Genomic DNA, 23,047 nt, shown 5'->3' on the forward strand with positions numbered 1-23,047 from the left:
AGTCATAATGGATGTTGGAAAGTTTCTACTATGTATCTTGGGTGTCGTTATATCGATTGGATTGATATTTAGATGCGGGCAGGCTTTAATGAGGTGCAAACATAGTACAAGAGTGATGAGCTTGAGGAGCGAGGAAACTGTAATTAACCTGGATTTGATTTATGACCCAATGATAGAAACCAGAATGTGATGAAAATGCGATTATACGGTCCGTTTCTTTCACCTGTTTTTCTGCTTTTCTCCAAGATACAAAGACCCCCTTGGACGAGGAAGCTGACGAGACGAGATGTATACAGACAACGGATTGACCAAAGAAGAAGATTTGACAACTTTAAATATGGACACTTGATGAACTTTGCCATGGATCCCCAGTTTCCCTAGTATTTTTAAACTCACGCTAGCCCAACATTTTTGTAAATCTGATGGCACTGACAAAGCTTGTTGCTCATGCCTAAGGAGCAAAACAGCGCAAAGAAGACGACTCTCAACAGATACCGAACACAACTTCAACAACAGATGTACATTTCCCTGACATAGAATATCATTGCATTTTTTCGTAAGTGTTCTTTATCTTCATCTCTACAACCCTCAGGTAACGACACACATAGACGATAGGGAATACAGGCACAGATATCAGCAACCACATACCTCCCCCATTCATGTATCATCAACTAAAATGTGCTTCCCCATTTTGTTACAACCACAGCCGAAATGAGCTCGGTAGAGTTTGACAGCCCATCCACAGACCTGTACCACAGGATAAGAAGGAATTCAAATGTATACTTCGCAATACCTCGAAGCTTGATTTACCACACGTACGGCACGATGATACATGACCCTCCAAACATGGATTCATACACACATGCTTCTGCTTTCTCACTAGGTCATACCCTCTTCACACCTACTCCACTCTTCTCCCCTACCCAACCATGGAAATCAATTAACCCCTGACTTACATTTTTCTCCTTAAATATTTTAGAAGGTGGCAGTTATTATTGACTGCCAAAGGGTGGACTGTCAAAGTCAGAAAAATGTCTCTATGCACGTTGCCATATTTGCACCGCACACTGGTCCGCGCTGCGCATGCGTACGCTCTCCCGTGAAGGCGCATACCCGCAATAGCGTGCACTCGCAGGCGCGGTATGCGTATTTACGGTAGAGTTTATGTAGTCGTAGCGTGCGACTCATTCGTTACAAATGTTCACAATTAATGTAGTTTGTAGATCATGGTCACCTTGATAGATTCTGAAAGCTTGGTTAAAATAGAAGGTCCCTGGTTAAAGGAATCCCTCTTTGTATTGTACGAAGGGTCTGACAGGAATCATACAGCAGTGTTTGGTACCCATCGGAAGAGTATTTAATTAGTAATATTCCGGTGTTGGTTTGGAGCGTATTAATCGCTCGTGCGAATAGTTATGGACATAAGAAGTTTATGTCCATTTCTATTATTTACACATACTCAGGTATGCGGCGGGAAACCCAGTTTCCCACCCACCTGAGCTGTTGGAAATCGTCACAGCCCACCTGTATGAATCACCCTATGACCTTTTGTTATGATGCAGGGCCGAATTCCTTCGGCCAATGGACAATGGGATTGTAGGACCATGAGATTGCATTGTGTGTGGGGCATAAATAGGCAGGCCGACCACATCCAGCTCTCACTCTCTCATCAACGGTTATCTGCTGATAGCCGGGAGCTGGATATCGAGGTGCAGGCGATCATACCCTTTGTGCGTAAGTTTCTCTCCGTAATCATTGTCTTTCTGTGAGCCAATTTCTCTCATCTCTCTCTCTCCCCGTTCTGTTCTCTCATATCTCCCCTAGACTAGGCTAGTATTGTATTGTATTAGATAGTATTGTATTGTATTGCATTTAGGTCAGTGTAGTATTGTCTTTTTTTTTTGTATTTATTGTTTAGTTCTGTGGTTAGGAAGTCTCTGTTATATTGTAGTGTATCATTTGTACTGTTATCCCCTTTTACAAAATATTAGATATAATACAGTTAATAGGCTTTGGAACCTAAACCAGTATCTGTGTATTTTCTATAGTGTTAAGTGTTCACTTGAGCGTCGGTGACGCTCAAGCAGCTTTGTGGTTAGTCAGGTTACACAAGGTTGCACTTACACCCTGTACTCACATTAAGGTATTCTGTGTATATCATTGTTGAAAGGTTTAATATCGAAGTATAGTGCTGTGAGCGTCTGCATCGCTGGTAACCTCCTCGTGGTCTCGAGCGTACGCTACGCTACAGCGAATCGTTACGTTAGTCATAACCAATAACGTGTCCTGTGATCACAGGGCCGTGAGCGAACGTGACGCTTGAGCGTCTCGCTTACTGCTGAGCGATCGTTACGCAAATAGCGTACCATTACGGTACTTCTTAAGCAAACAGCGTACAGTGTTCTTAGACTTCATAAAGGGTTGTTTATACGACAAAGAAATTTAGCATTGTCAAGGTTTATATATACACTGCTGAGTGCAAATAGTGACACTCTCAGGGCATACAGAGCTCACACAGTAAGACAAGTGACGTGTACCAGCATGGGACCAGACCTTCCTGGGTGTGTCATCTATGGGAGAATTCACCAAGCAGGATCATATATACTGACAGCAAGATGGGGTGTCACCTGACTAGTTTTCCCATAATCTGTAATATGCACTTCACTACCAGGATAGTATACTGTGACCTCACAGCTGTATGTCACTAACACATCCATAGCGTACATAATATAGCATGTAATAGGCAGAGGTACTGCTAGCACACAGTATGGCTGCTGGTGACACACAGTGACATGATGTGAGGGGGAGAGCAGGAGTATAATAGGGGCTGATGGCTCCTGATGTATGAGATACACCAGAGAGTGTGAGGAGGAGACTGGTCAGATCTCTGGGCTGGTAACACACAGTGACATGATGTGAGGGGGAGATCAGGAGTATAATAGGGGCTGATGGCTCCTGATGTATGAGATACACCAGAGAGTGTGGGGAGGAGACTGGTCAGATCTCTGGGCTGGTAACACGCAGTGACATGATGTGAGGGGGAGAGCAGGAGTATAATAGGGGCTGATGGCTCCTGATGTATGAGATACACCAGAGAGTGTGGGGAGGAGACTGGTCAGATCTCTGGGCTGGTAACACACAGTGACATGATGTGAGGGGAGAGCAGGAGTATAATAGGGGCTGATGGCTCCTGATGTATGAGATACACCAGAGAGTGTGGGGAGGAGACTGGTCAGATCTCTGGGCTGGTAACACACAGTGACATGATGTGAGGGGGAGAGCAGGAGTATAATAGGGGCTGATGGCTCCTGATGTATGAGATACACCAGAGAATGTGGGGAGGAGATTGGTCAGATCTCTGGGCTGGTAACACACAGTGACATGATGTGAGGGGGAGAGCAGGAGTATAATAGGGGCTGATGGCTCCTGATGTACGAGATACACCAGAGAGTGTGGGGAGGAGACTGGTCAGATCTCTGGGCTGGTAACACACAGTGACATGATGTGAGGGGAGAGCAGGAGTATAATAGGGGCTGATGGCTCCTGATGTATGAGATACACCAGAGAGTGTGGGGAGGAGACTGGTCAGATCTCTGGGCTGGTAACACACAGTGACATGATGTGAGGGGAGAGCAGGAGTATAATAGGGGCTGATGGCTCCTGATGTATGAGATACACCAGAGAGTGTGGGGAGGAGACTGGTCAGATCTCTGGGCTGGTAACACACAGTGACATGATGTGAGGGGAGAGCAGGAGTATAATAGGGGCTGATGGCTCCTGATGTATGAGATACACCAGAGAGTGTGAGGAGACTGGTCAGATCTCTGGGCTGGTAACACACAGTGACATGATGTGAGGGGGAGAGCAGGAGTATAATAGGGGCTGATGGCTCCTGATGTATGAGATACACCAGAGAGTGTGGGGAGGTGATTGGTCAGATCTCTGGGCTGGTGACACACAGTGACATGATGTGAGGGGGAGAGCAGGAGTATAATAGGGGCTGATGGCTCCTGATGTATGAGATACACCAGAGAGTGTGGGGAGGAGACTGGTCAGATCTCTGGGCTGGTAACACACAGTGACATGATGTGAGCGGGAGAGCAGGAGTATAATAGGGGCTGATGGCTCCTGATGTATGAGATACACCAGAGAGTGTGGGGAGGAGACTGGTCAGATCTCTGGGCTGGTAACACACAGTGACATGATGTGAGGGGAGAGCAGGAGTATAATAGGGGCTGATGGCTCCTGATGTATGAGATACACCAGAGAGTGTGAGGAGGAGACTGGTCAGATCTCTGGGCTGGTAATATACAGTGACATGATGTGAGGGGGAGAGCAGGAGTATAATAGGGGCTGATGGCTCCTGATGTATGAGATACACCAGAGACTGTGAGGAGTAGACTGGTCAGATCTCTGGGCTGGTAACACACATTGACATGATGTGAGGGGGAGAGCAGGAGTATAATAGGGGCTGATGGCTCCTGATGTATGAGATACACCAGAGACTGTGAGGAGGAGACTGGTCAGATCTCTGGGCTGGTAACACACAGTGACATGATGTGAGGGGGGGAGCAGGAGTATAATAGGGGCTGATGGCTCCTGATGTATGAGATACACCAGAGACTGTGAGGAGGAGACTGGTCAGATCTCTGGGCTGTTAACACACAGTGACATGATGTGAGGGGAGAGCAGGAGTATAATAGGGGCTGATGGCTCCTGATGTATGAGATACACCAGAGAGTGTGGGGAGGTGATTGGTCAGATCTCTGGGCTGGTGACACACAGTGACATGATGTGAGGGGGAGAGCAGGAGTATAATAGGGGCTGATGGCTCCTGATGTATGAGATACACCAGAGAGTGTGGGGAGGACACTGGTCAGATCTCTGGGCTGGTAACACACAGTGACATGATGTGAGCGGGAGAGCAGGAGTATAATAGGGGCTGATGGCTCCTGATGTATGAGATACACCAGAGAGTGTGGGGAGGAGACTGGTCAGATCTCTGGGCTGGTAACACACAGTGACATGATGTGAGGGGAGAGCAGGAGTATAATAGGGGCTGATGGCTCCTGATGTATGAGATACACCAGAGAGTGTGAGGAGGAGACTGGTCAGATCTCTGGGCTGGTAATATACAGTGACATGATGTGAGGGGGAGAGCAGGAGTATAATAGGGGCTGATGGCTCCTGATGTATGAGATACACCAGAGACTGTGAGGAGTAGACTGGTCAGATCTCTGGGCTGGTAACACACATTGACATGATGTGAGGGGGAGAGCAGGAGTATAATAGGGGCTGATGGCTCCTGATGTATGAGATACACCAGAGACTGTGAGGAGGAGACTGGTCAGATCTCTGGGCTGGTAACACACAGTGACATGATGTGAGGGGGGGAGCAGGAGTATAATAGGGGCTGATGGCTCCTGATGTATGAGATACACCAGAGACTGTGAGGAGGAGACTGGTCAGATCTCTGGGCTGGTAACACACAGTGACATGATGTGAGGGGAGAGCAGGAGTATAATAGGGGCTGATGCTCCTGACTCCCCCACTGGCAGATATATTTTCCTCAATAGTTTGTACTGACAGAGGAGGGTGTAGGATAAGAGATTGCTGTAGTGACTGAGGAAGGAGAATATGTGACTCTTATCTGTAATAAGTGTTTATCACTCACCTGTGCTGATATCTGTAGGGATCTCTTCCTCCTTACACTGCTGATCACCCCTCACATACGTCTCTTCTTCTCCCTCTATATCTTCTACCTTCATATCAGTCACATACGTCTCTTCTTCTCCCTCTGTATCTTCTGCCTTCATATCAGTCACATACGTCTCTTCTTCTCCCTCTGTATCTTCTGCCTTCGTATCAGTCACATACGTCTCTTCTCCCTCTCTATCTTCTGCCTTCAAATCGGTCACATACATCTCTTCTCCCTCTATATCTTCTGCCTTCATATCAGGCACACACGTCTCTTCTTCTCCCTCTATATCTTCTGCCTTCATATCAGTCACATACGTCTCTTCTTCTCCCTCTGTATCTTCTGCCTTCATATCAGTCACATACGTCTCTTCTTCTCTGTCTATATCTTCTGCCATCATATCAGTCACATACGTCTCTTCTTCTCCCTCTATATCTTCTGCATTCATATCAGTCACATACGTCTCTTCTTCTCCCTCTGTATCTTCTGCCCTCATATCAGTCACATACGTCTCTTCTTCTCCCTCTGTATCTTCTGCCTTCATATCAGTCACATACGTCTCTTCTTCTCCCTCTGTATCTTCTGCCTTCATATCAGTCACATACGTCTCTTCTTCTCCCTCTGTATCTTCTGCCTTCATATCAGTCACATACGTCTCTTCTCCCTCTATATCTTCTGCCTTCATATCAGTCACATATGTCTCTTCTTCTCCCTCTATATCTTCTGCCTTCATATCAGTCACATACGTCTCTTCTTCTCTGTCTATATCTTCTGCCTTCATATCAGTCACATACGTCTCTTCTTCTCCCTCTATATCTTCTGCCTTCATATCAGTCACATACGTCTCTTCTTCAGACAGACGTTCTACCTAAAAAACAAAATAATGACATTTGCATACAGTCAGATTAAACGGAGGTGAAAACGTAAAATATCAGTGTATAAAACACACAGCTGCACTACAGATCATATAGTGACAGACACTTTGGTATATGGGGGAGACCCTAAATCCCACCTACCTGATCCTCCTGTGGGATCCTGTGATTCTCCTCTGTACAATCCTGGGAATACAGAGGACGGGGACATCTCTCTGGGGTATCTCCGTTACTGGGCCCATCTGTAGGAGACACACAGTGACTGAGTACAGTGTATATATGTGATTATCAGATGATGTGTGTATATAGGGGCCCCATACCTGCTCTCCCCTGTACAATACATGACAGTCTCCTCTTACCCAGTGATGTGAGGGGCCGGTGATTCTCCATCATCACGTCCTTGTATAGACCCCTGTGTTCCTCTATATACTCCTCCTCCTGCATGGAAACATAGACAGTGACATCCTGACACCTTATAGGAACCTGAAACACACAGTGATACAGTCATCACCCAGACACATCCCCTGGTGTTACTGTATAATGCCCCATTCCCAGCAGTCACCTCTCCAGTCATCACCCAGACACATCCCCTGGTGTTACTGTATAATGCCCCATTCCCAGCAGTCACCTCTCCAGTCATCACCCAGACACGTCCCCTGGTGTTACTGTATAATGCCCCATTCCCAGCAGTCACCTCTCCAGTCATCACCCAGACACATCCCCTGGTGTTACTGTATAATGTCCCATTCCCAGCAGTCACCTCTCCAGTCATCACCCAGACACATCCCCTGGTGTTACTGTATAATGCCCCATTCCCAGCAGTCACCTCTCCAGTCATCACCCAGACACGTCCCCTGGTGTTACTGTATAATGTCCCATTCCCAGCAGTCACCACTCCAGTCATCACCCAGACACATCCCCTGGTGTTACTGTATAATGTCCCATTCCCAGCAGTCACCTCTCCAGTCACCACCCAGACACATCCCCTGGTGTTACTGTATAATGTCCCATTCCCAGCAGTCACCTCTCCAGTCATCACCCAGACACGTCCCCCGGTGTTACTGTATAATGTCCCATTCCCAGCAGTCACTTCTTCAGTCATCACCCAGACACATCCCCTGGTGTTACTGTATAATGCCCCATTCCCAGCAGTCACCTCTTCAGTCATCACCCAAACACATCCCCTGGTGTTACTGTATAATGTCCAATTCCCAGCAGTCACCTCTCCAGTCATCGCCCAGACACGTCCCCTGGTGTTACTGTATAATGTCCCATTCCCAGCAGTCACCTCTTCAGTCATCACCCAGACACATCTCCTGGTGTTACTGTATAATGCCCCATTCCCAGCAGTCACCTCTCCAGTCATCACCCAGACACATCCCCTGGTGTTACTGTATAATGTCACATTCCCAGCAGTCACCTCTTCAGTCATCACCCAGACACATCCCCTGGTGTTACTGTATAATGTCCCATTCCCAGCAGTCACCTCTCCAGTCATCACCCAGACACGTCCCCTGGTGTTACTGTATAATGTCCCATTCCCAGCAGTCACCTCTCCAGTCATCACCCAGACACATCCCCTGATGTTACTGTATAATGCCCCATTCCCAGCAGTCACCTCTCCAGTCATCACCCAGACACGTTCCCTGGTGTTACTGTATAATGTCCCATTCCCAGCAGTCACCTCTCCAGTCATCACCGAGACACGTCCCCTGGTGTTACTGTATAACGTCCCATTCCCAGCAGTCACCTCTCCAGTCATCACCCAGACACATGCCCTGGTTTTACTGTATAATGTCCCATTCCCAGCAGTCACCTCTCCAGTCATCACCCAGACACATCCCCTGGTGCTATTATATAATGTCCCATTCCCAGCAGTCACCTCTCCAGTCAGCAGCTGAATGATCTTGTTGGTGAGTTCCAGGATCTTCTGGTCATTGTGTCTCTCATGTATCAGTGAGTGAGGTGGAGGCACCGTGATGGGGCTCTGGGTCCTGCTCAGTCCTCCTGACACATGGTGATGGCTGCTGGGTGTCTCACACTCACCGGATGTCTTCCTCACTACTGTGTAATCCTGTGTATTGGGGATGACATCAATGAAAAGTTGAATTAAACTCCACCTAAATGGGGCTGATTATTCGGGTGTTCATGGTGCTAATATACAAGCGGAGTCTATTTTTTATAAATATGTTTTGACTCTGAAACGTATTGAACAAAAGGTCAAAGAGATGAAAAGATGGAGATATCACGCAGAGGAAGCCAGCAGGGACATAAGTAACATTCTCCTCGTTTCCTCCCACACTCTAAGAAAATACAGGTAGGTTAATTGTCTCCCAATGAGAAATTAACCCTGGTGTGTAAGTGTGTGTATGTACATGTGTTTAGTGCAGACTGGATGGGCCAGGTGGTTCTTATCTGTCATCACATTCTATGATCCTATGATTGGGTAGTGTGGAACTGGTAGTGTGGAACCGGCAGGAAAACAACAGGCGTTAGGCTCCGCACCCCACAACCCCTTCCCTATATAATACCTGCACACTCCACCTGGCCTTCAGTTTCATTTTCTAACAAAGTGTATAAACCCTCAGGAATAATACAAACAGCAATTGTCACAATAGAAGACGACAGGGTGGGAGTGCAGTGCCCCCAGCTGGATTATGAGGAGGACCAAAATTAAGTTTCCTCATTCATCCACGATGGGGAATAAAATATACGTTATGGTAAGAACTTACCGTTGATAACGGTATTTTCTCCTAAGTCCACAGGATAACAATGGGATATGATGAAGTAACAGCGGATTTGCACCAATCGGTCAAAGTTTTTCGGCCTCCAAGCATGCAACGGGCCCGTCCATATATCCCCGCCTCCTGGCTCAGGCAAATCAGTTGTATTCCAAAGCTCAAGGCAGGAACATCATAGATAACCCTAATCAGGCGAGAAGAACACACATGCACACCCTTCCATACAAGAAGGAAGAGGTTAGTGAGTAAAAAGATCCTCAAATAAGGTGCGTCAGGGTGGCATCCCTGTGGATCCTGTGGACTTAGGAGAAATACAGTTATCAACGGTAAGTTCTTACCATAACGTATATTTCTACGGCAGGGTCCATAGGTTACCCTCAGGATAACAATGGGATTTCGCAAAGCAATTTAGTGGTGGGGACGCTCCTGATTGGACATGAGAATCCTTCGCCCGAATTCAGCGTCATGAGAGGCAAAGGAATCCACGGCATAATGTCTAATGAATGTGCTAATGGAAGACCATGTGGCTGCCTTACATATCTGTTCTGCTGACCATGATGGATCTACCTTACGAGTAGAGTGAGCAGAGGCAACAGCCTGAGAATATGCTTCTGAAATCATCATCCGATGCCACCTTGCCAGTGTCTGCTTATCAGCAAGCCATCCTCTCTTGTGAAATCCGTAGAGAACGGAGAGAGAATCTGTCTTTCTGATGGCACTGGTACGATCCACGTAGATCCTTAAGGAACGGACCACGTCCAGCGATGCATCTCACACAGAAAGGCCCAATACCTGAAAAAGCCAGGACTACAATTTCTTCATTAAGGTGTAATTCAGACACCACCTTAGGAAGATACCCAGATCTAGTTCTGAGAACTGCTTTATCTGGATAAAAAAATCAGGAATGTGGAACAACCTGACAATGCCCCTAAATCTGATACTCTTCTAGCTGACGCCATAGCCAGTAGAAAGAGAACTTTAGCTGTCAACCATTTAAGATCTACTTTATTAAATGGTTCAAATGGGGCAACTTGAACTTAAACTTAAGTCCCAAGGCACTGTAGGAGGAATAAAAGGAGGTTGAATGCACAGCATTCCCTGGAAAAAAGTACGCACATCCTGTAAATTTGCAATTTTCTTTTGGAACCATACAGTCAATGCCGACACTTGCACTTTCAAGGAAGCCACCTTCAAACCTTTATCCAAACCTGTCTGAAGGAATGCTAAGACCCTGGAAACTCTAAAAGACTTAGGGTCCATTACTGTCTGTTGCAGATGACATAGGAGCAATTTCTGCGACTGTGCCAGGATTAAAAGATCGTCGAGGTATGGAAAAATTCTTATCCCCTGCTGGCGGAAATAAGCTGCCATTACCACCATAATCTTGGTAAATACTCTGGGGGCTGTGGCTAACCCAAAGGGTAGGGCCTGGAACTGAAAATGCTGTTGGAGGATAGCAAACCTGAGATAATACTGATGGGACAGTGCTATAGGAACATGTAGGTAAGCATCCTGTATATCCAGGGATGCCATATAATCCCCTGGCTCCATGGCCAAAATGATGGAACATAAAGTCTCCATGTGAAACCGAGGTAACCAAATGTATTTGTCCAGAACTTTGAGATTGACAATGCTCCAAAATGACCCATTTGGCTTCTGAACTAGAAACAGGTTGGAGTAAATACCCTGTCCTCGTTGTGCAGGGGGAACTGGAATGACGACTCCTGACTGAAGCAATTTCTGAACTGCCTCTTGCAAAGCCCTGGCCTTCGTCTCTACCCGAGACGACCTGGTACAAAAAAAAAACACTTCGAGGTGGGTGCTTCTTGAAGGCAAAAGCAGAACCTAGAGACACCGCTTCCTGCACCCAGGCATCTGTCGTAGAAGTCGGCCCCTCACCCTGGGCTCCCCCAGGTGGAGGCCCGCACCATCAGGCTGATGGCGTATTATCTGTTTTACCAAGCGGTCCTCTGGTAGCCCTGAGTGGGATTCGAACACCGGTCTGCATGGTTTATACTATGGGGCATTAGTCCACTAGGCCATGAGAGCTATACTACTGGGCCGTTGGTTTTACTATTCTAAATACTCTTTATAGCTAAAGAAATTCTGAATAAATCCTATGTCTCTCGTTATAGGTACTAATGTATACAACATGTATTTATATTGTTATTCGATCTAGTTTGAGTGTTGCCATTTGGTTATATATGCTGTACTTATGTCCATTGGTGTACAATTCCTATGTATATTCGCAAAAGTTTGGTGCCTAATTAGGCATATAAACGCTGATTGTTATCATTCATTATACTCACCTGTGAACAAGTAATTACATAGCTGCACGGATTGGTCATCCTTGCTTTAAAAAGAATCGTCTCAGCACATTGTTACACCTTCTGATGAAACCGTTGTTGGGGTTACCGGAGAAACGCGTTAAGGACCCGCTACGCTGCTGATAATAGCTTCTGCACGGCACTTATCCACCGCCACAGCTAGAGCCGTCTCACCAGTGGCACCCGCTACAGCCGTCTGGCCGAGAGTTGTGCCCTCCTTCACACACCGTGCAAATACCGCCGCTCCCACACCGAAATTACGGACCCTGTGTGCGTATCATCGGTCTCGCTGAGACCACACTGGAACCAGTGGTGAGCTAACAAATCTCTAGGCGGATGGGGAGGTGGTAGCAAAGCGCACTCTCCACGGCCACAGCTCAGCTTAACAGCTATTCTAAAAGCATTTGAATTCAATTCACAATAAAACTCTCTTGAGATTCATTAATGTGTGCTGTGAGTACTCAGTGGACTACCACAGTGGACTACCATTCTGTATATGGACTGACTGTTGGTCTATTAGGTGATTCTAAAAAGAAACGTGCTACACCGTGCTTTAATATCAGCAGTGTTATTCATTGTTCTTATATATATGTTTTTTTAATATTTCAACATTTTATATTATTAATACATTGTCTGAGACAAATACATATTTTAAATAATCGCTCTCTTGTGCTATCTTAGTGTCATAGTTTTCCTATTACTATAGATATAAGTGATGTCACTGTGACGCTCCCAGATCCCCTCACCTCCCCAGTCATGTCCTTGTATTATTACTATAGATATGTGATGTCACTGTGATGCTCCTAGATCCCCTCACCTCCCCAGTCATGTCCCTGTATTATTACTACAGATATAAGTGATGTCACTGTGACGCTCCCAGATCCCCTCACCTCCCCAGTCATGTCCCTGTATTATTATTATAGATATAAGTGATGTCACTGTGACGCTCCCAGACCCACTCACCTCTCCAGTCAGCAGGTAGATGATCTCCAGGGTGATATTTATTATCATCTCAGTCCTGTGACTCCCAGCCGTGTCCATGCTTAGTGATAGATGAGAATACAGAACATGTGACGTGTAATAAAGACTCTGGTTCCTCACAGCTGGAGTGTCTAGGAATAAATATAATACATATAACACATCACAGAGAACACATGTAACACAGATACATGCCAATCCATGACAAGTCAGCCCCCCCCCCCCCCCCTGCGCCAGTGATCCCTGGTTGGCGTCCCTCAGAGGTTCCTGTAACCCATAAGGCTCCTCAGAGTCACAAAGCCCTATACGGTACGTGCAAGGGGACACTGTGCACTAATTTGGGTTCCTGGTCATGTTACATAGAAAATGACAACAAAAACAGAAAAAAAATTCAGGTCGACACTTTGATTCATAACCAGGGTAGAAGTACACAGGAGAGCAGACGGGGTGTAGATGTGGGGAGAGGGGAAATAAAGTAGGAAATCTGGGTGTACAGCGGAGGGTGACCTCTCATTACTGTTATTATTACTCTGCTGCTATATGTACAGGACACCATATACCGCTCCACATGCATCATAATAATAACAACAGGACACCACAGACTGCCACCCCTGTATAATAACAGGACACCACATGCTGCTCCACCTGCATAATAATAACAACAGGACACCACAATCGGATCCCTCTGTATAATAACAACAACAACACGGCTGCTCCCCCTGTATAATAAAAAGAACAGGACACCACAGACCACTCCACCTGTATAATAATGATAACAACAGGACACCTCAGGCTGCTCCCCCTGTATAATAATAACAGAACACCACAGGCCGCTCCCCCTGTATAATAATAATACTAATAATAGGACACCACAGGCTGCTCCCCCTGTATAGTAAGACGCCATTACCTGATCACGACGGACACTGGGAGGCTGCAGCAACCGATGAAAACTCACTTCCTGTGTATGGAACTCAATGACCGGAAGTAAGGTGGAACGCACAGGCCCGAAGTAGGGTATGATTGGCACAGGCTGCTTCCTGGTGACTGGCCCCTCCCCTCCTACATCCAGGCCACAGCACCGCCCTCTTTAATGACTACTACCATACATGTCCTCAGTGCAGGAGGCCGGCGGCCATTTTCTTGTAGACCAGTCGGGCAGCAGCAATAGGTTCCCTGGCCGTGTAGTGACGTCAGGAGCGGCGGCCATTTTCCCCTGGTCTGAGCTCCGCCTTCCTTCTATCATTCCCACAAGGCAGCAGGAGCAGAGAGCAGCCATTGCTGTGTCTGGCAGCAGGTAATGATATTATTATTATGATTCTATAGGCTGAGCAGCTCTGGTGTCAGGTTGCTGTACTACAGGGGGAGCAGCCTCTGGTGCCTTGTTATAGTGCAGCTGGAGCAGCCTCTGGTGCTGCATTAAGCTAAAAGGAGTGGATGGGTGCAGGAAGTTGGCACCAATTTGCTGCACCCATCCACTCCTTTTAGCTTTGTCCAATTTTGGGTTTTTGAGGATTAATCCAGGGGTGTCAGAAAGAGGCAGCAGATTACAAGGAGCGCCCAATATGTTCTCCCCAACTTTTTTCTGTTCAAAAAATTGTTCTAATCTCTGGTGCTGCATTATCACTGCACAGGTGGCTGACACTCTAGTGTCCTATTACTGTAATACAGGTGGCACAGGCCTCGCTGTCACCGTAATACAGGTGGCGCAGACACCGCCGTTACCGTAATACAGGTAGCACAGACCCTGCCGTTACCGTAATATAGGTGGTGCCTATACTGTATTACAGATGGTGTAGACTTCTTCTCTACCGTAATATAGGTGGCGCTCACCCCGCAGTTACCGTAATACAGGTGGCGCAGTAGTACCTGCTGTTACTGTAATACAGGTGGCGCAGACTTCTCTACCGTAATATAGGTGGCGCTCACCCCCTCGTTACCGTAATACAGGTGGCGCAGTACCAGCTGTTACTGTATTACAGGTGGCGCAGACTTCTCCGTTACCGTAATATAGGTGTCTCTCACCCCGCCGTTACCGTAATACAGGTGGCACAGACCTCGCTGTCGCCGTAATACAGGTGGCGCAGACACTGCCTTTACCGTAATACAGGTAGCACAGACCCTGCCGTTACCGTAATATAGGTGGTGCCTATACTGTATTACAGATGGTGTAGACTTCTTCTCTACCGTAATATAGGTGGCGCTCACCCCGCAGTTACCGTAATACAGGTGGCGCAGTAGTACCCGCTGTTACTGTAATACAGGTGGCGCAGATTTCTCTACCGTAATATAGGTGGCGCTCACCCCCCCCCCCGTTACCGTAATACAGGTGGCGCAGTACCCGCTGTTACTATATTACAGGTGGCGCAGACTTCTCCGTTACCGTAATATAGGTGTCTCTCACCCCACCGTTACCGTAATACAGGTGGCGCAAACCCCGCCGTTACCGTAATACAGGTAGCACAGATCCTGACTTTACTGTAATACAGGTGGCGCAGACCCCGCCGTTACTGTAATTCTATACACGGGACATTACAGTCTGTGTTGTCCTACTCTACAGGGGGAGTGGCCTGTGGCATCTTCCTATTCAGGGGGAGCAGCCTGCCGTCATAGTATACAGGGAAGTGGCCAATGTTTTCATAATATACAGGGGTAGCATCCTGTGCTGTCATAGTATACAGGATGAGCAGCTTGTGTTGTCATAATATACAGGGGAGTGGACTGTGCTGTCATAGTATACAGGAGGAGCGGCCTGTGTTGTCATAATATACAGGGGAGCGACCTGTGCTGTCATAGTATACAGGAGGAGCAGCGTGTATTGTCATAATATGCAGGGGGAGTGGCCTGTGTTGTCATAATATACAAGGGGAGCGGCCTGTGTTCTCATAATATGCAGGGGTAGCATCTTGTATTGTCCTAGTATGCAGGAGGAGTGGCCTGTGTTTTCATAATATAGAGGGGTAGCATCCTGTCCTGTCATAGTATACAGGGGGAGCGCCTGTGTTGTCATAGTATACAGGAGGAGCGGCATGTATTGTCAGAATATAATCAGTGGGAGCGGCCTGTGTTTTCATAATATAAAGGGGTAGCATACAGGGGTAGTATACAGTGGGAGCGGCCTGTGTTGTCATAATATGCAAGGGTAGCATCCTGTATTGTCATAGTATACAGGAGGAGCGGCCTGTGTTTTCATAATATAGAGGGGTATTATCTTGTGCTGTCATAATATTCAGGGGGAGCGGCCTGTGTTGTCATAGTATACAGGAGGAGCAGAGTGTATTGTCATAATATGCAGGGGGAGTGGCCTGTGTTGTAATAATATACAGAGGGAGCGGCCTGTGTTCTCATAATATGCAGGGGTAGCATCTTGTATTGTCCTAGTATGCAGGAGGAGCGGCCTGTGTTTTCATAATATACAGGGGTAGCATCCTGTCCTGTTATAGTATATAGGGGGAGTGGCCTGTGTTGCCATAGTATACAGGGGTAGCATCCTGTGCCGTCATAGTATACAGGGGGAGTGGCCTGTGTTGCCATAGTATACAGGGGTAGCATCCTGTGCCGTCATAGTATACAGGGGGAATGGCCTGGATTGTCATAATATATAGGGGTAGCATCCTGTGCTGTCATAGCATTCAGGGGTAGTGGCCTGTGTTGTCATAGTATACAGGAGGAGCGGCGTGTATTGTCATAATATACAGGGGGAGCGGCCTGTGTTTTCATAATATACAAGGGTAGCATCCTGTGCTGTCATAGTATACAGGAGGAGTGGCGTGTATTGTCATAATATACAGGGGGAGCGGCCTGTGTTTTCATAATATACAGGGGTAGCATCCTGTGCTGTCATAGTATTCAGGGGGAGTGGCCTATGTTGTCATAATATACAGGGGTAGCAACCTGTGATGTCATAGTATACAGGAGGAGCAGCCTGTGTAGTCATAATATAGAGGTAGCATCCTGTGATGTCATGGTATACAGGGGGAGTTGTCTCTGCTGTCATAATATACAGGGGTAGTATCCTGTGCTGTCATAGTATACAGGGGGAGTGGCCTGTGTTTTCATAATATACAAGGGTAGCATCCTGTGCTGTCATAGTATACAGGGGGAGCGACCTGTATTGTCATAATATATAGGGATAGCATCCTGTGCTGTCATAGCATTCAGGGGGAGTGGCCTGTGTTGTCATAGTATGCAGGAGGAGCGGCGTGTATTGTCATAATATACAGGGGTAGCATCCTGTGCTGTCATTGTGTACAGGGGGAGTGGCCTCTGTTCTCATAATATACAGGGGAGCGGCCTGTGCAGTCATAGTATACAGGGGGAGTGGCCTGTGTTCTCATAATATACAGGGGTAGCATCCTGTGCTGTCATAGTATACAGGGGGAGCAGCCTGTGTTCTCATAATATAGATGGGAGCAGCCTGTGCTGTCATAGTACACAGGAGGAGCAGCGTGTATTGTCCTAATATACAGGGGGAGCGGCCTGTGTTGTCATAATATACAGGGGTAGCATCCTGTGCTGTCATAGTATAAAGGGGGAGAGGCCTGTGTTGTCATAATATACAGGGGTAGCATCCTGTGCTGTCATAGTATAAAGGGAGAGAGGCCTGTGTTGTCATAATATACAGGGATAGCATCCTGTACTGTCATAGTATACATGGGTAGCGACCTGTGTTCTAATAATATACAGGGAAGCAATGGTGTTTATTGAAGCAGAGAAATATATAAAATAACTGGCGCAATAGGAAATCCAACAGCAATTCTGTGAGAGGAACTGATAGTGTCTCTGGAAGCAAAACACTCACATAATATAGGTCGCTCTGGAAACCGGTATCACTTGGAATCCAGTTATTACTTTTATACAGAAGGAGCAGCCTGTGTTGTCCTGTTATTATTATTAATATTATTATTATTATACAGGAGGAGCAGCATGTGGTGTCCTTTTATTATTATCCAGTGAGAACAGCCTGTGGTGTCCTGTTGTTGTTGTTGTTATTATTACTACTACACAAGGGTAGCAGCCTGTGGTGTCCAGTTATTATCATTATTATACAGGAGGAGCAGCCTGTGGCGTCCAGTTATTATTATTATTATATAGGAGGAGCAGCCTCTGGCATCCTGTTGTTGTTATTATTATTATACAGTATGAGCAGCCTGTGGTGTCCTGTTATTATTATTATACAGGAGTGTCAAAGTCAGAAAATATTACAGTACACACATTACGTACAAACACTACATAGATGGCCTCCGTGTGCGCACGTATTCGGCCGTGCGTGCACATATTCGCAATTTGCGTATGGTCACTCTCGCGGCCCTGTGAATTAGAGCATGGTATGAGTAATTACAGTGGAATTTGTACTCGCATGGAAAAGCCACAAAGACATATCATATATCTAATCCATATATTGCATAAATCCCCCACTGTCTGCTTCCTCTTCTAAATAGCATGAAGATCAGTCACACATAAATTAAACTCCCAGAGACTCAAATACAATGGCCTTATTTACACAAAGCTTTGAAATTCTATGAAGAAGGCAAACACCTTTGTTTACTCCTATTATCCTAGGGTAGCCTAGTTTCTATCGAAAACAATAAGTACTGGATTGTCATTGTTTTACCTGAAGAAAAGACAAACAAAAAGACAATACCCAGGAACCTAGACTGAGTAAAAACTCAATTAGCAATAGCTAACAAAAATACAAACCAGACATTTGGAAATCTGAGGTAATAACATTCATGGTCTAAACTCTTGGAGATGTATATATTTGTATGTGTATGTATATATATATATATATATATATATATATATATAGAGAGAGAGAGATAGCCTGGCACTCCACTCGATATCAATAACAATGGCTGAGGTGCCTTCCCAGTTGGAGATACAGAATCCCAAGTAGATAGCAGTCGTATTGCGGGCGGCACTCATGCAGACTCAGCTACAATCTTAAGTCAAGTCACTTTAATGAAGCCAACATGTTTCGGGGGACCAAGCCCCGTCCTCAGGGCCAGACAAGCCAAGTGGAACAAACAAACAACATTTTATAGAGAACAGAGACATTAGTGCAGATCATACTCTCCTGCTTCACGGTGCGACCGCCCGTCAGTCCGAATGGCCACACTTCCGCGTAGCTTCCGCTGACGTCACGGTGCGCCGCGTCGCAGGCGGGTGACCATAGTGACGATACACAACGAAGATACGTCAGCTACGGGAATACACAGTGGCATAAATTCAACAACAAAAGAGATGGATAAAACACTTATACTGTACACTGGATTATAAAACTCTCTTAGTACACCTATAACAAAGTGAAAAATTAGGCCTATTACACAACCCCAAAGAGCAAATAGTATTATAGTGGATCAAAGCTTATATGTCAGTAACATCTAATATATATATGGGGGCCTGCACTCAGAATGAGCTCTAGGTCTAAACAGTGATAGCTGCTACCAATGAAAAACCTATATCTTACATCAAAGGAAACACTGCAATCCCAGGTTTTCATTGAGCCCCCTGGGTGACAGTGTTCCCCATTTAAAAATCCATCTAGATTCTAGCTGTAGTAAAGCCCTATCCCTATTACCCCCCCCCCCCTGAGTCAATGAGGATGGCTCTAATACTAGCTACACCATGACCGTTGAGCATACAATGCCGTGCAAACAATTGTTCACTTTCTATCTTTTCAAAAGCCTTCTTAATGGCACTCCTGTGGAGAGCCATACGCTCACGAAATTGCCTTATGGTCCTGCCAACATATGCAAGACCACAAGGACACGTGAGAAGATAAACCACATATGAAGTATATTAATTAGATGTTACTGACATATAAGCTTTGATCCACTATAATACTATTTGCTCATTGGGGTTGTGTAATAGGCCTCGTTTTTCACTTTGTTATAGGTGTACTAAGAGAGTTTTATAATCCAGTGTACAGTATAAGTGTTTTATCCATCTCTTTTGTTGTTGAATTTATGCCACTGTGTATTCCCGTAGCTGACGTATCTTCGTTGTGTATCGTCACTATGGTCACCCGCCTGCGACGCGGCGCACCGTGACGTCAGCGGAAGCGACGCGGAAGTGTGGCCATTCGGACTGACGGGCGGTCGCGCCTTGAAGCAGGTGAGTATGATCTGCACTAATGTCTCTGTCTGTTCTCTATAAAATGTTGTTTGTTTGTTCCACTTGGCTTGTCTGGCCCTGAGGACAGGGCTTGGTCCCCCGAAACATGTTGGCTTCATTAAAGTGACTTGACTTAAGATTGTAGCTGAGTCTGCATGAGCGTCGCCCGCAATACGACTGCTATATATATATATATATATATATATAAATTCCTAACAAATTGTAATAGCATGAGTATGCATGTGTGTGTGTGTGTGTATATATAAGTATATTAAAGGTAAGAGTCTTTCAATGTTTGTATTGTTCTGACGAAAGTTTTAAACAGCTGAAACGTTAACAGCACAACAGGGGTGTTTGCCTCGTTATTTGTATACGTTTGAAGTCCTTGTGGAGTGCCGCCGTTTCTGGATCGCATACATGCTATTATAGCTGGATGGCACGTGGGGCAATTACCATTACAGGTGGAGTGCCGGTGATTTGCTGGATTGGATTCTACCAAGAATAGAGAGCTGACACCGAGAAGTGAGAGCTATCTACTTGGAATTTACAAAGCACCACCAATTTGTTTAATTATTCATCAGTACCCTTCTTTTGCACCTGTTTGCACTTTTTCACGGTGATTAAAATGTCACTTAGTGGTGATTCAATAGACACTAGTGGCCTCAGACACATTGATGTGGCAGCATGTGATGTTTGGTCTTTCTCTGACGCTGATGCAGAGAGTATAAGGTTTAAGGAAGACCTAGCTACCTCAGGAGGAGCTGAGAGCAATGAGCAGCTATATACCAAACTGTTACGCATGCAAAAAAAACACACTGATTATTTTATGCACGGAGTCACCTTATCTGATTATCACCGCAATCGACAGATTCCGAGAGGTTTCAGAATCCGGAACATACCAACTATCAGTAAATACAACGTAGATTTTTGCCGCAAGTAGATCGGCATCTTAAACAAATGTTCGCTGGATCTGATCCTCTTAGTAATAGAGGAATCAGCAAGAGAGATGAATATAGTAAAAGAGATGATCACGACGTTTGAAAGCCAATTTGTAGCAAAATTACAATTGGATAAAGAAAATAAGTGAATGAAAAAATTGCTATACAAGTGGAAACTTACCGACAACAACTGGTTAAGTTTAAACGACAGAAATTGGATACTGTCCAGAAGGACTATAAAGAAGGTTGAGTTTACACCTGGGTAAATAATCCGGATGGTCAACAATATTCTCGACGCAAGTACCGACACAGATCACGTTGGAGGCCAAACCAGGAGTCATCGAGCGGAGACCGTACTTCACTTAGTGATAGTGATACACCGGCAAGTTCCAATGTGGGTAAACCCCCTTTAGGTGTCAATACACGGGCCGTGCGTGGCGTATAAAAAGACAATGCACGAGGCGCGGGGGGCAATGCAAAAGATCGAGAAGCAAGAAAACAACATAGTTTTCAATTTATCAAGTAAAGAATTAACAGCAGATGAGCTATCTCTCTTAAATAAAGGACTTTCATTTATTCCATCCCAGAAATTCGATGCGTTTCAATGGAAAATTGACCCCCATAGAGTTAATAGATGACTAAGGCTTAAAGAGTTCTAACCAACCACTGGTCAAGACGACATCTGATGTACCTAAGGAACTAAAAAAAACTTCACAATTTGACCCTACCACAAACAATACTTCATTAAAAGTGCTTTGCAAGAGTACCTGATTCTAATGTCATGGGACTTTCTAAACGACAAACCTATACCAAAAGATAACCTTACCAAGAATGAGAGGATTGCCCTGACTACACTCAGTAAAGATCCAAACATAATAATCCGCACAGCGGACAAAGGTGGAGGTATCATCATCCAGGATCTAGTAGATTACAAGAAAGAGGCCTGCCGACAATAATTGGACACTACCGTTTATAGACAGTTGGGGGGATCCCACCAATAAATACAACAAGGAATTCAAGATCATGTTGGAGAAGGCAGTATGCGACAACATTATTTCACCTGAGGTCCGGGATACTCTTATTCAGGAACACCCCGTGGCCCCAATTTTTTACACCATACCAAAGATCCACAAGGATCACCAGAATCTGCCTGAAGGCCGATTATTTCGGCACAAGACTCAATATTCAAGAAAACCTCACAATTTCTGGACTATTACTTTCAACCAGTAATTCAATCACAATCTACTTACTTGAAGGACACTACTAGCCTTATTAAAAAATTGAGCAAGTTACCACGACTACCAGATGGGTGTTTGTTGTGCACACTGGATGTGGTTAGCTTCTACACCAATATCCCACATGGGAGAGGTGTAGGGGTTGCCAGAAGATTACTATCCAGTTCACTAGTCTATAATGGCCCCAATATAAATTTCTTTATTGAATTAGTGCAGTTGACATTGTTCAGAAACTACTTCCTGTTTGATGGGAGGTGCTTTGAACAATGCCAAGGTTGTGCTATGGGTAGCTGTGTTTCTCCCGCATTTGCTAACAGCTTCATGTTTGAGGTTGAGAAAGATATGTTTTTTGCTGATATAGAAGTGTCTAAAAACATAAAGTTTTTTTGTTAGGTATATAGATGATTTATTTTTGATTTGGCAAGGAACGGAGGTGTCGTTTGATCAATGTCTGAAACGTATAAATAGTATGGATGCTAATATAAAATTCACTGCATCAGTTAGTGATACCAGTGTCAATTATTTGGATGTGGAAATTTCACTTGTAGAGGGAAGTATACGTACTAATCTGTATAAGAAACCGACAGATAAAAATACTGTCCTACATGCATCTAGTTTCCATCCCCCTAACATTAAGTACAGTTTACCATACTCCCAATTCTTAAGGGCACATCGTATTTCAGATGATCTGGCCAAAACGGATAAAGAAATCATGAGGATGGCTATGGATTTTAAGGCAAGGGGTTACAATTGGTCGAATTTGATGGCTACCAAGGATAAGGTTTTGAACATGAATAGGAATGAGTTATTACTGGCTGGGGTCCCGAAATCAGATTTGTTAAAAAACAAAATTTATTTTGTGCAAAGATATAACTCATATAGCAGTGAGATTAAGAAGGATACCCACCAGAGCTGGTCCATCATTACCTCTGATAGAGATCTGCCCATGTTCAAATCCAATACCTTGCTACCTTCATATACACGCAATAAGAACCTGAAGGACCTGTTGGTCCATAATGACATTTCTGGCCGTAAACCAGAGCCTATAGCCACTTTTTTGAACAAGGAAGCCAGGGTGCTATAAATGTGTTGGCTGCACAACATGCAGCTACATGGAAACAGGCCCTGTCTTTCCACATCCTCAG

At 45.4% G+C, this 23,047-nt stretch overlaps 2 protein-coding genes across 3 annotated transcripts in view; both read right to left on the reverse strand.

The window, feature by feature from the left end:
• The window catches only part of LOC135056960 (oocyte zinc finger protein XlCOF6-like), a 70,033-nt gene extending 63,478 nt beyond the window's left edge, over positions 1-6,555 (reverse strand). For both annotated transcript variants that reach the window (XM_063962757.1, XM_063962755.1), the window contains exon 1: positions 5,675-6,555. In XM_063962757.1, coding sequence (XP_063818827.1) covers positions 5,675-6,527 — 853 coding nt within the window. In that variant the 5' untranslated portion in view covers positions 6,528-6,555. The remainder of the gene's footprint in view (positions 1-5,674) is intronic.
• On the reverse strand, positions 6,550-20,677 carry LOC135057075 (oocyte zinc finger protein XlCOF29-like). Its single transcript, XM_063962973.1, has 6 exons — positions 20,629-20,677; positions 12,602-12,750; positions 8,453-8,644; positions 6,930-7,008; positions 6,711-6,812; positions 6,550-6,566 (listed from the first exon to the last, which is right to left on the reverse strand). Exons 1-6 carry the CDS (start codon positions 20,675-20,677, stop codon positions 6,550-6,552), a joined length of 588 nt encoding a protein of 195 aa, XP_063819043.1.
• Between the last annotated feature and the right edge of the window lie 2,370 nt (positions 20,678-23,047).

The sequence above is a fragment of the Pseudophryne corroboree genome, chromosome 3 (assembly GCF_028390025.1).
Source record: "Pseudophryne corroboree isolate aPseCor3 chromosome 3, aPseCor3.hap2, whole genome shotgun sequence".
In the NCBI taxonomy this organism is placed as follows: domain Eukaryota; kingdom Metazoa; phylum Chordata; class Amphibia; order Anura; family Myobatrachidae; genus Pseudophryne; species Pseudophryne corroboree.